The 13,782-nt window shown below is 34.1% G+C and overlaps 1 protein-coding gene across 3 annotated transcripts in view; it reads left to right on the forward strand.

The window, feature by feature from the left end:
* Positions 1-13,782, forward strand: part of LOC106468431 (Na(+)/H(+) exchanger protein 7-like) — an 81,408-nt gene that overhangs the window by 48,076 nt on the left and 19,550 nt on the right. For all 3 annotated transcript variants that reach the window (XM_022396759.1, XM_022396760.1, XM_013928858.2), the window contains exons 14-16: positions 3,142-3,237; positions 5,973-6,094; positions 13,283-13,359. In XM_022396759.1, the coding sequence (XP_022252467.1) occupies positions 3,142-3,237; positions 5,973-6,094; positions 13,283-13,359 (295 nt within the window). The remainder of the gene's footprint in view (positions 1-3,141; positions 3,238-5,972; positions 6,095-13,282; positions 13,360-13,782) is intronic.

Genomic DNA, 13,782 nt, shown 5'->3' on the forward strand with positions numbered 1-13,782 from the left:
GGATGTTATGGTGTTAACATATTGGCCAGATATGGGTGTTATGATGTTAACATATTGGACAGATATGGATGTTATGGTGTTAACATATTGGCCAGATATGGGTGTTATGATGTTAACATATTGGGCAGATATGGATGTTATGGTGTTAACATATTGGCCAGATATGGGTGTTATGATGTTAACATATTGGGCAGATATGGATGTTGTGGTGTTAACATATTGGCCAGATATGGATGTTATGATGTTAACATATTGGGCAGATATGGATGTTATGGTGTTAACATATTGGCCAGATATGGATGTTGTGGTGTTAACATATTGGACAGATATGGATGTTGTGGTGTTACCATATTGGCAGGTGACGCATTTCTTTCTGTGACAACAAGCTGTACCCGGGTTCCCACTAGGGTTAGATTTCTGGATGATACTGTGGACTAAAATGTTTTTTATACTTTTATCGTGTCTATAACTGACAAGTGGGGGTTCTTTACAAATTTTGGAAGTTCTGGGGTCGACAGTGGAGATGTTGAAGTTTTGTTTGATTACAGGTATTAGGATGGCAAGTAAAGATAAATGGTATTCGAGAGTTTGTATACTTGGATTTAGGTGTTTGGGTGTATTGTCAAGTTACAGAATGGGCGCGTTGGGCGGCTTTTTCTATTAAAGACTTGGGGTAGAAACGACTGATAAAGAAATCTTTCATATCTTCACATTTCGACTCGTAATCAATTTGTTCATTGCAGAGTCTGCGCAGTCTTAGGAATTGGGAATATGGAAGAGACTGAAACGTATGACGTGGATGGGAAGAGTTGTAGCAGAGATAAGAATGGGAATCAGTGGGTTTCAGGTGTACTGAAATCAATAAAAGACAATGTTCAATGGAGACGAGAGTGTCTAAAAAGTGTAATCTCTTTGAGGAAACTGTCCATGTGAAGGTAAACGCTGGATGGAAGGAGGAAACGAAGTGTGAAACATGATTTAAGTCGCACAATGGTGTGCTGGTTGCACCAACAGTGTCATCAATATAACGTTTGTAAAGAGTAGGAAAGTGTTCCTTGATAAGTGGAGAAAATCTTATTCTCTATGTAACCAACAAACAATGAAGCAGGACCCATTTTAGTAACCATAGCAACACCTTTTGTTTGTTGATAAAATTTGCAATTAAAGAAGAATCCGTTCAAGGTTAATACAAGTTCGGCAAGACATAAGAGTGTACGTGTGAGGGATTTAGTAAAGAACGCAGATCTAGGTAATGTTTGAGGACTTTCAGACCATCGTTATGGGGAATTGATGTGTAGAGTGTTTGTATGCCCATGATGAATGTATATTGTTCACTACCAGAGAATTAAAAATTGTCGAAGGTTCGGAGTGAATGTGTCGTGTCTTTTATGTAACTAGGAAGAGACGAGACGATAGGCATAAGGATGTCATCAAGGAAAGACGAAATTAATTCGATGGAGCAATTACAGGTGGAAATTATCGTGCGACCAGGCTTCCCTGGTTTATGAATCTTAGGGAGGAGGTAAAATTCTGAGGTTCTGGTATAACTAACAATTAGATAAGTAACATCCGATGGCAAGTTACCTGTAAGAATCAAATCGTTAATGGTAGTTTTAATATTCAAGTTAAATGGCGTAGCGGATCGCAAGTTAACGTGTGGTAAAAATTAATGTCAGAAAGTTGTTTTTCTGCTTCAGCAAGGTACAGATCTTTGCGCCATACTACTATAGCGCCACCTTTATCAGCAGGTTTAATAATTGTCTTGTCGCTTAGAAAATATTAGTGTTCTCTAACAACAATATTAGGTTATACTTTTGTTGGTAAGTAAAATGAAATAAAAGCCAATGTTGGAACATAGTGTTAGCAAAACGCGTTGTATTATATATATATATATATTAGAAGTTGTTAATCCAACTGATTTTTACCAATAATTGTTCTATGAATATGCCACAAATTCATTTCATGAATGATCTTAATTTTGATTGGCTCACAAAAGAACTTACCGACGTTTGGCTGCCTTGACTGCACCTTTCTGCCTCTTTGTTGGTCTATCATGATTTCGCAAAATTTATTTATTTCAGTTAGCTATGAACTATGAGATTAAGGTATACTATGGGGTGAGGGTGGTAGTATTTGCCCCATCATTCCTGACAGGCTATACGCTAGTATACATAATGAGATTCAGTGTCTGTATGTGTGTGTCACGTAACTCTTTCTAAACCGCTAGTCACCCCAACTTGTAAGTCTCTGTCCAATACAACGTTTGTACAAAGGTATAATTTTTCACCCCACCTCTTGAGAAACTCGGGGATTTCCTGGAGTCCCCTTCTTCTAAACCGCTGGGATCATCAACTTCTAAGTAGTGCTAAACGAATTCTCTCGGACTCGAGATTCGCAGAAAGATAAAACTTTTCACTCAAGCCCTTAAGGAACCAGGGTATTTCGCAAAAAAACACTTTTACGGGGATTCCCCGAAAGCCGATCCACATTTGCTTTACATTAGAGAACGTAAATGAGTAGATCTACGAATTACTTTTCGCAACATTAGTTATAAGAGTGAATTTTATCATTAAACTGAAAATATGCAAAATAGAAGTTCAAGCATTACATTTGCATTATAGTGGCCCTTTAAATGTGGGCCACAGACCCACGGTTTCAGTATTATAGTGACCCTTTAAATGTGGGCCATAGACCCACGGGTTTAGCATTATAATGGACCTGTAAATGTGGACAATAGACCACGGGTTCAGCATTATAGTGGTCCTTTAAATGTGGGCCATAGACCCACGGGTTCGCTAATTGTGGCATAATTTATAAGCCGAACGCGGCCTAGTGGTTAGCATGGTGGACTGTGGAGCTGAGGTTCTATGGTTCGCGATCTTTTACGGGAAAAAAAATGTACCCCCCGATTTGGGCACGTTATAACAAAGACAGTCAAATCCCACTATTCGATCTGACAAGTGCACCCAAAGAGTTTGCGATGGGTGTTGTTGAATAACTGCCTTCTGTCTAGTCTGTCACTTCAAAATTAGGGATGGCTAGCGCAGATATCCCTCGTGTATCTTTGTGCTAAATCCAACAAACAAACAAACAAAAAGTTATAATTTAAACCACTGTTTCACTTCAATTTTACTTCCTCAGTATTATAGCCTGCGGTCTCGTGCAAGCCCAATATGCGTTCTTCAACATTTCCAGAAAGACGTACACAACTGTGAAATACTTCAGTAAAATGTTGAGGTGAGTTCGAATTTTTTACTATTGCTCACTATTTTTCAAAAAATATAAAATAATGTTCCAAATATATTGAATTAATACATAATTATAAGGAATTTTTAATTGAAACCATGGAATTATTTTTATTGACTCATCAACTGAACAATTTTACCTACAGGTAACGTACCCTATTGTAAATTACCAATATATATATTTCAATAAAACATTTTTTCACTGTATTATCTTATATCAACCTCTCTAGTAGTTCATAATAGGGATCTTCCAGGAATTTCACAAAAATGCTAATAAAACATACGGGCAAAAAGCATCTGTTCTTGAAACAACACTCAAGGCCTTCTATTTCAATGGCTAAGGCTACTAAAATATTAATGATAGCAACAACGTTGTTTTTCCGATCGTTAGACAAATTCAAAGTTTATCCATTTGTTCTTCATCATAATAGGGTTCGCCAAGAAATTTCACAAAATCTTTAATATAGCATACGTACAAAAACCATCTTAAAACCAGACTTGTTCTTGAAACAACACTCAAGACATTCTATCTCAATGGCTAAGGCCGCTAACATATTGATAATAGCAAAAAAAGTTGATTTTCCGAATGTTAGACAAAATTCATCGATTTGCTCTTCATATTATTATTATTATTATTCTCATTATTTTTGTTTCAAAAGTCTACAGAAAATAGAAAGCTGAGTATATTTTATTTAAACCTGGGCAAACCTACTAAAATAATTATTGCGCAGGCCATAGGACTATTTTTCTGTTGATTCTTGGAAGAGAAGAAGAGACTTTATCAGTATTTTCATATCTACTGGCCAAGTTTCACTTCCAAGCCATTCAAACACCGAAGCCTACAAAAAAAAAAACGACTTGGTATACTGCGTCAAAATCTATGCACAGCTATTAAGCAAACTCCTGCAAAGGTTGTAGGGTTATTTTTAAGTTGATTCTTTAGAGTCGAGATTTTCACCCTCTAAAATTTTCTAAGTTCTTCTTCGCCATCAACATAAGTTCTTCAAAGCCATTACAAGCATCGCAGAAATGTAGAATCCGTTTAAGCACCATTATACTAGTCGGAAATGCTCAGTTTATACTAATAGGAAGCGCTTCGTTTTCTTAAAGTAAACAATGTATATATATGTATAAAAGTGTCTCCATCCTTATTATTATTGATTATACTTTTACAAGCCACTATAGAAAAAACGGCTACGAATATTTTACTGAAATTTGGACACTGGTAATGAACGCAGTATCCAGTATGTCATAGGGTAGATTTAAAATTAATTCAAGCGCCTTCGTTTTTTCTCCCTAAAGAATTTCTCTAAGTCCTTTACTTTCTACCATTGAAAACATCCGTCGTTTTACTAATGCGCATTAATTGGAAAATACTTTGTGCATCTTATAGCGCATTAATTGGAAACTGCCACGTTGAGAATTCATCATTTCTTGAGTTCGCTGTTCTTTATTGTTTCTCAAGTTCACTGTTGTACTTTGTTTCTACATGGTTTTCTGCGACTGTTTCAATGCGTTTGCTAACAGTAGACGATTACCAAATATTTTTCTTCTCTTGTGAGAGGTGATTTTATCAACTGATTTTCGTACATCGCTGAAATTATGTGTGTGTATTCTAGTATTAATTTATTATTATTAATCTTTTTTTTTCTCAAGCCTACAACAAAATCAGTTGGGTATTTTGCACCAAAACGTAGACAGATATACTATATGAAACGCTGCGAATGTCCATGACCTATTTAAAAAGTTGATTATTTTTCATTGAAAGTTGATTTACGTGGCTATAAATACATAATATATGCGATGTTGTTGTGAGCGTCTTCCGTTGTACTCGAAGTTATAGGCTTGAAAATATAATCTCTGCATTTTGATTCAACTTGTTTCTGTACTTTTTGACGATCCCTATTCCCATTTTTAAATTAACTATTTTTATTATCTTGTTTTTAGTACGTGCAATAGAGGTTTAATAAAATATGTATATTAAAAAAGAAGTTGTAGCTTTTGTGTTTAGTCAGTCGTTGACATACTGTACCTCCACATGCTAGCTTCCCTATAGTTTTATATGTTTCCGTTTATGTATGTGCGTGTGTGGTTTTGTAAAATATCGCATATGAATTAGCAATATAACGTACATATATATATCAAAGTAAGAACATCCCCTTCAAATCTTACATTTATATCAGGTTTTAATACTTTGCTAGGATACAAAATACTCCATCTATATAAATCTTGAAAGTACTAGGATATCAAATTCTCTATCTATATAAATCTTGAAAGTACTAGGATATCAAATTCTCTATCTATATAAATCTTGAAAGTACTAGGATATCAAAAGCTCTATCTATATAAATCTTGAAGATGTAATCAATAAAATTACCAATACTATAATTCCCTTAAATATATCATATACACTGTTTTTGCTAAAAACTTATTTAGTTTTCCATATGTTTAATTCAATTCGTTATAAGAAATTAACCCGTTGTTTTGAGTTGCTGACTTTTAAACACAACGCATTGTCTGAGGGAATTAAACGTTCTACAAGTACGAGAAAAATTCCATTAAATTAGCTTGTACGCTAGACGTCTGTTACGATAAATGTATTTGTGCTTATAATCACTTCTAACATATTTTGCAGTCTTATATTTGTTATCATTTTTTGCGTAAACTGTTGATTGATTCCTGTATCTAATATTCGACGTGTGACAGTTTGGTTTTTGGTTTTTCCAGCGCGGTGTGTGATACAATAATCTTTCTCTTCCTTGGGATGGTTCTAGTAAACGATCGACATGTTTGGCAAACAGGATTTGTTCTTTGGTCAACGTGTCTTTGCCTCCTAGTGCGATTTTTCAGTAAGTACGTCTAAATTAGTCAATAAAATACCAGGAATACACTGAAACATGACTTTTATTACTGAAGCTACCTTTTCATATCGCTCCTCAGTGACAAAGTGGTAAATCTGTGGACTTATATCGCTAAAAATCGGTTTTTGATACTACCCATGGTGAGTACAGCACAGATAGTCTATTGCAGTGTTTCCCAAAGTGGGAGCCGCAAAAAATGAGCCGAAAACAAAAATGCTGAATTAATTTGAATTATAAATAAACAATAAGCCCACAAGAATTATGTTGAATTAATTATATGATACAGTATGTTGAAAGGAGATGCTATTTTTTTTACTGCGGCACTGTTTTTCAATCATCATATTATAGTAGTGGGGAGGGTTAAAGCATTTTTGTAGGTTGGGGGGCCTCAAACGTTTTTAATCACATCAAGGGAGTCTCAGACTGAAATATTTTGGGAACCATTGGTCTACTGCATAGCTTTGTGCTTAATAACAGACAAAGAGTAAACCTTTTTATATCTTAGTATATAATCATTCTGGAAGGTAAATATGTATGAGTTTCGTTTAGTCGAGGAAAAAGTTCTGATAATGTATTATTACAGCCAAGAAATAGTATCGTGTTACTGAATCTGATAATAAATCTAGGAAGTTCTAAGTCAAAATATTATCATCTTCATGAAACATTTAAACAATAAAATAATTTCTTAATAACAAAACATAATATTATTAAATATATCTTCCATTTCCTACTCGACGTGTTATTTCAAATTAAAATAAAGCTGAAGAAACCGGATAAAATAATAAGGATAATTAAGTTTTGGGGAATTGCCGATATCAATGTCTAGTTGGTTCATTCAAGTTCCAGAAGTCTTCATCTCTTTAATAAATTAGACACTTAGTTAGAAATGATTCGTGAATTAATAAAGAAAATTAGCCACAAATTTCCATTTGACAAATCCAAACAAACTTTAGTTTGTCAAATATCAGTTGCTATTTTAAATAAACAATGGCATATATATATATATAGACACGTGACCTGTTTTGCGTTCAGTAATCTTCATAACATCCACCATCTAGATTAATGACTGCTGCCTTTTTTTAGTTTATTGCACTTTTCATAAGAAATTTTTTTTAGTTTATTGCACTTTTCATAAGACGATTTTTTTTAGTTTATTGCTACTTTTCATAAGAAAATTTTTTAGTTTATTGCACTTTTCATAAGAAGATTTTTTAGTTTATTGCTCTTTTCATAAGAAGATTTTTTTAGTTTATTGCTCTTTTCATAAGAAGATTTTTTTGGTTTATTGCACTTTTCATAAGATTTTTTAGTTTATTGCACTTTTCATAAGACGATTTTTTAGTTTATTGCACTTTTCATAAGAAGATTTTTTAGTTTATTGCACTTTTCATAAGAAGATTTTTTCTAGTTTATTGCACTTTTCGCAAGAAGATTTTCTTCTGTAATTTTAGGGAACACTAAACGACATTCATTTCTATGTTTAGCAGCTTCTTTAGGATAAAAATAACTGGGAAATATTTCCTCTTGGCAACACGCTGGAAAGCTTTACCGTGATAATTACTCAACTGAGATCTTCTAACTGTTATACCTAGACATTTTCTAGAATCCCAGTTTGGTATATATATATATATAACAACCATTGCTTCCAACAACTAATAAGAGAATGCTTAGATAGGGATGAAATTACATCCTCTGGGAATCGTTCTCATTATCTATGCCGCACGCATGACAAAAGGTAATAGCCTGCACACAATGGATATAAAGATAGGCTTCCACGCAGAAACAGAAAACAATCTCAGATTCAAACTGTGTGTTTTAGGTTACGAGTTTAGCAGTATCGTCGACTATCAAGTTATGAGCACGTTAATATACGTTTTACTGTAAGTGCTTTGTTAAAACAAATACGTCAGCGATACTTTTGTTTCGGCATGAGCTGAGTTCAATCATTTCACCGTGGAGAAGCGTTAACTTGTTCACCATAATAACATTGCAGTTCGATTTTGCGCAAGTGACGTAGTAATAATATACAACATATGATGCTGTAGCTTCAGGCTGTGTTCATATTCGGCCTTGTCTGATTTGTATTTATTCTAGAAGTTTCCACTGTTACAATTTAATTCGGACAGATATTTCGTGGCTGATGATGAAGAACTGCAGTCTGGAGACCAAACTAGTTTTATGAAGCTACATAATGGGCTATTTGTGCTCTGCCCACCACGGGTATCGAAACCGATTTTTAGTATCGTAAACCTGCAGACTTACCAATGAGCCACTAAGGAGCAATCTTTTCGGAAATTTAGCCGTATTAAAGATAACTTGATTGTTTGTAATAACTATACCTGGCCCGGCATGGCCAGGTGGTTAGGGCACTTAACTCGCAATCTGAGGGTCGTGGGTTCGAATCCCCGTCCTACCAAACATGTTCGCCCTTTCAGCCGTGGTGGCGTTATGATGTGACGGTCAATCCCACTATTCGTTAGTAAAAGAGTAGCCCAAGTGTTGGCGATGGGTGGTGATGACTAGCTGCTTTCCCTCTAGTCTTACACTGCTAAATTAGGGACGGCTAGCGCAGATAGCCCTCGTTTAGCTTTGTGCGAAATTCAAAAACAAAAAATAAATATACCTGTACACTGATATCTTATACAATGTTGTAAATAAATTTAAGTTTTTCACCCAGAAATAAAAATTGGGGATAGATGTAAAGGTGTTTTCAAAATATATTAGGGAAAATGGGGCAAAAATTGCAGTTACTAACACTTGTATGATAGCAATGAAGATACTTTGAATTAATATACTTGTTCATAGAAATTGCAGTTACTAACACTCGTATGATAGCAATGAAGATACTTTGAATTCATATACTTGTTCATAATAAACAAAAATATTAGTACCATAAATATTCCTTACCTGATAAGGACAGACTAGTTACCATCTGTCTGAAGATGTATCCCTCATGGTACTAGGGACAGACTAGTTACCATCTGTCTGAATATGTATCCTGCATGGTACTAGGGACAGACTAGTTACCATCAATCTGAAGATGTATCCCGCATGGTACTCGGCAGCAAGTCTTGGGCTAATAACACTAAAACTCGGGTTTCAATACTCGCAGACTTGTGCTTAAAAGTCAAAAACAAACTGAAGATGTAGATCTGATGACGATGTGTTAATCTTACATCTGGTGTTTGCTGAAATGTAATCGTAAAAACAACATCAATCTTATCAACATCCATGGAACCATCAACTATTTAAGCCAGCTCAAAGTTGACACAATCTTTTGGACATCCTAATCCAAATAAAATTGCCATTTATCATGTGTGTTCATTTCTAGGAAGGGCTGAAGAATTAGGAAGTTTAAGAACACTTGACCAAGAATTTCAGAGAATTCAAGTTAAAAAATTCAAGGTATTGATATTTTCAAGCTGAATGGCTCACATGGCAAAACGACTAGGTTAGAGATCTGTAGGACTCAGATACAGCCATACCTAATTTTGGACTACTAACAAGAGCAAGGGTTACCAGTCAGAAGCACTAGTCACTACAAGAGCTTTGTCAAATAACGGAATTAACACTCTTAACATTTATACAGATGAAAGTGTGATACGTGTTCAGCGGCATCGAAACTCGAACTTTACACCTTACAATTCGCAGCCACGCTAACCATTAGGCTACGGGCGTATTCTTAGCGTGACTTTTAAACTTTTGACAACTCATTCTTACATTGGAGAAATTCAAAAATAAAAACCTTCTTAGGTTCTATTTTTTCTCTCTCGCCTGAACGCTTCTTAAAACAACAGTCATATCAAGCTGTGCTAGAAAAAAAAAAGCAAATAAAAGCACTATTGTTGATTTTATATGTTATGACGTCATGCAACTGATATTATATCCACAAAGGTATAGTACTGACTTACTTTAACAGTATTGCTGAAAGAATCTCCAAAAGTTTTAAGAAAAAAGCAACGAAGCGCTGGTCTGATTTTGTTCTCACGCTATGTATGGCTCTCCAGTTATCGTTGAACATACATATCACATCTCTCTTGCTTTGTTTGGGTAGTTTCACATTTCCTGCTAAACATATCGCATAATACACAACGTGGAGATAAGTAAAACAAACTGGCTTGGAAATCTTTCAAAGTGATCATGGAGAACGACGAATTTTTAAAACTCAGTAATTAGACGGTTGATATCCACTATGAACTTAATGCTTGAAATAACACGACAACGTGACGTTACCATTGCATCATCCGAAATAAAAACAAAAATTAGATTTCAGACTGTAAAAAAATATTCTCAAAAACAAAAGTTAATAGCTAAATAAATTTAGCATTTTATTTATTGTTAATATGGTTATTTTTTAGTATTTTTAATTTTATCCTATTTTTTATTTCATCAGAAAATGTTTAAGTTTGAAATTAAGTCGCTAAACTTAGCTCATTGAATAAGCTTACGTAGCCTTTTCGTTAGGTGTTACATCGTGCATGTTTTTGAAGAATTCTTATTTCAATTGTTCACGAAGAACAATCATTTGTCTTTATTATCACGTGATTATTTTCACCAAAATTAAAATTTCTTAAATAATTCTGATTTGATTTTTTCCCACTTTATTTTTCTCATCCTGCGGCGTTTTTTGGAACACTTTCTCATCTCACCCAGAAGTAGCTACCCTCTGTAGAGATATTCTTATACTTGGTCCTGCACAATACGTCAAGCCAATTGTATTACTTATTTCACCAGGATGACTATCCTACATATTTATACGTGAGCTTGCGGGATATTTTTTGAGATTTAGAAGTTAGTGAAATTTTGTCTTTATGGCAAGCTACAAGGGCTAGCAACCGTCACTTCTGACTTTGAACTACAGACCAGCTAGTCAATAGTACTCATTATCCAAACGAAGGGATTGACTGGAACTCTTATAACGCACCTAAAGCTTAAAGTGTGGGGAATATTCTGTGGTATCACACGAATTCGAACCCTTTTCCCCAGCGTCGAATCCAGAGCTCTACTATATGGTCAACCTGCGCCCTTAGCTAAACCTATTGTTCTACACATGATAACGTAACAAATAAAAGATCTCGAAAACTGGTTGAAAGGAGCAATGCTTTGGTTGTACAGTACCAAGCTTACTATAATTAAAGTGATATTACTATGAAATTCAAACCAATTTATTATCAAAACTTTGTGTACGTGACTTGAAGCAATATGTTATTTTATGGAAAATCAGTAAACCAGTTGATTTTTTTTTAATCTCAAAGTGTCCCTAACCGATTCACAACAGTACTTTTGTAACCTTTTTTTGTTGTTGTTTTTTTTTTACTAAACTTAAAAGAGATACAATTGGTTAGGTGATAAAAGTTCTGGTTATCTAAGGAAGAGGATCCCAAACTTTTGAGCTTGAGGCTCCACCAAGACATTAGACAATCCTTGCTAAGACCTCCCCTAATGATTTAATAAAAAATATAAGTAATAACCATTCTGAGGTACCTCACTTTTGTTGCAATTGGATCTTTGAAAAGAAAACATGAGGGAATCCTCAATAGCCGCGGCACTTGAAATTCTTTTAGGCAGGATTATAGTAAATTCATCTTTGAAACCTTTATTTTCATTTTTATTAGCTATATTTTTGTTCACCAGCAGTACCAAGCGTGGGGCGTGCGCATACCCGATTCGATTTTATTACTCATCAGGATCTCTACCAGCCTACCCTCAAATTGAAATTATTTTAGGCACGAGTAGAGTAAATTACTCTATGAGACCTTTGGCATGGTCAAATGTATCAATCGAAAATGTTTGACCTCCTGAGTCCAAAACTATAATTAGATTTCAAATCGGTCGAGAGATGACAGAGCTACGAGCTAAAAGTTTGTACTTCCGGACTCCTGTTTCGGAAGTGAGTTTGTTTGTTACTTCCAATTCTAAACAAAGAAAGTTTGTTTTTATTATTTTGTCCTCAGCTAAGAATAATCAAGTATAGAAGTATCATGAATTCTATAACAAAACTTTTTTGTAATATTCATAATATTTGTAAAGGTTTTTGTTCAAATTCTTAGGTTCCTTTTTTGGGGACCCGAAACATAGTGGAACACTCACTTTGTCTTTATACGCGCTATTAGTTCTGACCTATAATCGTACGATGTAGGGTACGGTTATAAAACTGAGTTTTAGCTCTGGACCACCTTCTTGAAACATAAACTTATTAGAGCTACAATATATGAAAACATGCTAATAAACATAAAAAATCTGTGTTTTTACCCTAAATACTTTTGAAAGATAATGCATCTCAAGTGGTTAACACGTTTAAAGAAAATTAATTGAAGTCTGCAGTAGTGAAATCTTATTAGAAATGTCTAAATTGAAGCTTGCAATCAACTCGAAAAGCTCTCAGTCCAAAAGTCATGTTGTTTCATTCAATACCAAAAAACATCTTTAATACGGACGTTTTGGAATTTCCTTAAATTCCATCCTCAGCGTTAATATAACAAAAATTCGCTCAATGCTAATGTTGTTGTTTTTTTTTTGTAGTTCAAATATTATGAACTAACTTTTATTTTAATATTAACGCTGATAATGGAATTTAAGGAAATTCCGAAACGTCTGTATTAAAGATGTTTTTGGGTATTACCGTGTTTTTAATATAAAACTTGTTGATTATTAGAGAATATTTAAAGAACATGAACAATGTAAATGATATTCATCGTTGGTTCAATATAAAAATCAGTTAAACAGTCGTTCCACCGAACCCAAATGTTTTGATTTATAAAAATGTTTTTGGGGGATTCGTAGCAATTCTGCATCCAAAAGGTATTTGTATAAAAACATTCAGAATACATTTTTAAAACTTGTCTTTCATGTAATTTTTTTTTTTGCGTTTTACTTATAAAACTGTTATGTAACAATAATTTGGCATGAGTGTCTACCTACTGACTTTTCTTGCAAATTATTTCCAACGACTTCATATTATAACTTCTATTACATTTTAATGTAAAAACTTGTGTAAACATTAATTTAGCATGAGTGATTCGATTTTTTTTTCTATTTTTAACACCAGGCGTCTACCTTCTGACTTTTCTTGTAAATGAATTCATATTATAAGTACCACTACATTTTAATTATAAAAACGTTTGTAAACATAAACTTGGCATGAGTGATTTAATTTTTTCTATTTTTTAACACCAGGTGTCTACCTACTGACTTTTCTCGCAAACTATTTCCAACGTCTTCATATTATAAACCTTGAAGAACAATTCATAATGGTAGGTGATAATAAAGGTTCTAAAACTTCAAATATATTTCGTAAGTTATGACCACATCATAAAAGTCCTGTACATTTCGTTAGTAAATAAAATTATCGCTCTTATGTTTTGAAAAAAACAATTAAGTGGAAATGTTTAGCAGATTGACGAGATTATATTTGAAAAGTAATGATTATGCGCTTTATTTTGTTAGTTTTTAAGATCTGACGACGTTGCTGCTTTGTTTCTCATTATCTTTATCGGGTTGTCTCTTCAGTGCACTATTTTGCCAGTGTTGATTTTATCTTTTCTTATCGCTGAATCAGTGATTTTTACTTCTTTGTTCATATCTAATTACTGTTCTTATTTTATAAAGGCCCGGTATGGCCAGGTGGTTAGGGCGCTTAACTCGCAATCTGAGGGTCGCTGGTTCGAATCCCCATC

The sequence above is a fragment of the Limulus polyphemus genome, unplaced genomic scaffold (assembly GCF_000517525.1).
Source record: "Limulus polyphemus unplaced genomic scaffold, Limulus_polyphemus-2.1.2 Scaffold3005, whole genome shotgun sequence".
Classification (NCBI taxonomy): domain Eukaryota; kingdom Metazoa; phylum Arthropoda; class Merostomata; order Xiphosura; family Limulidae; genus Limulus; species Limulus polyphemus.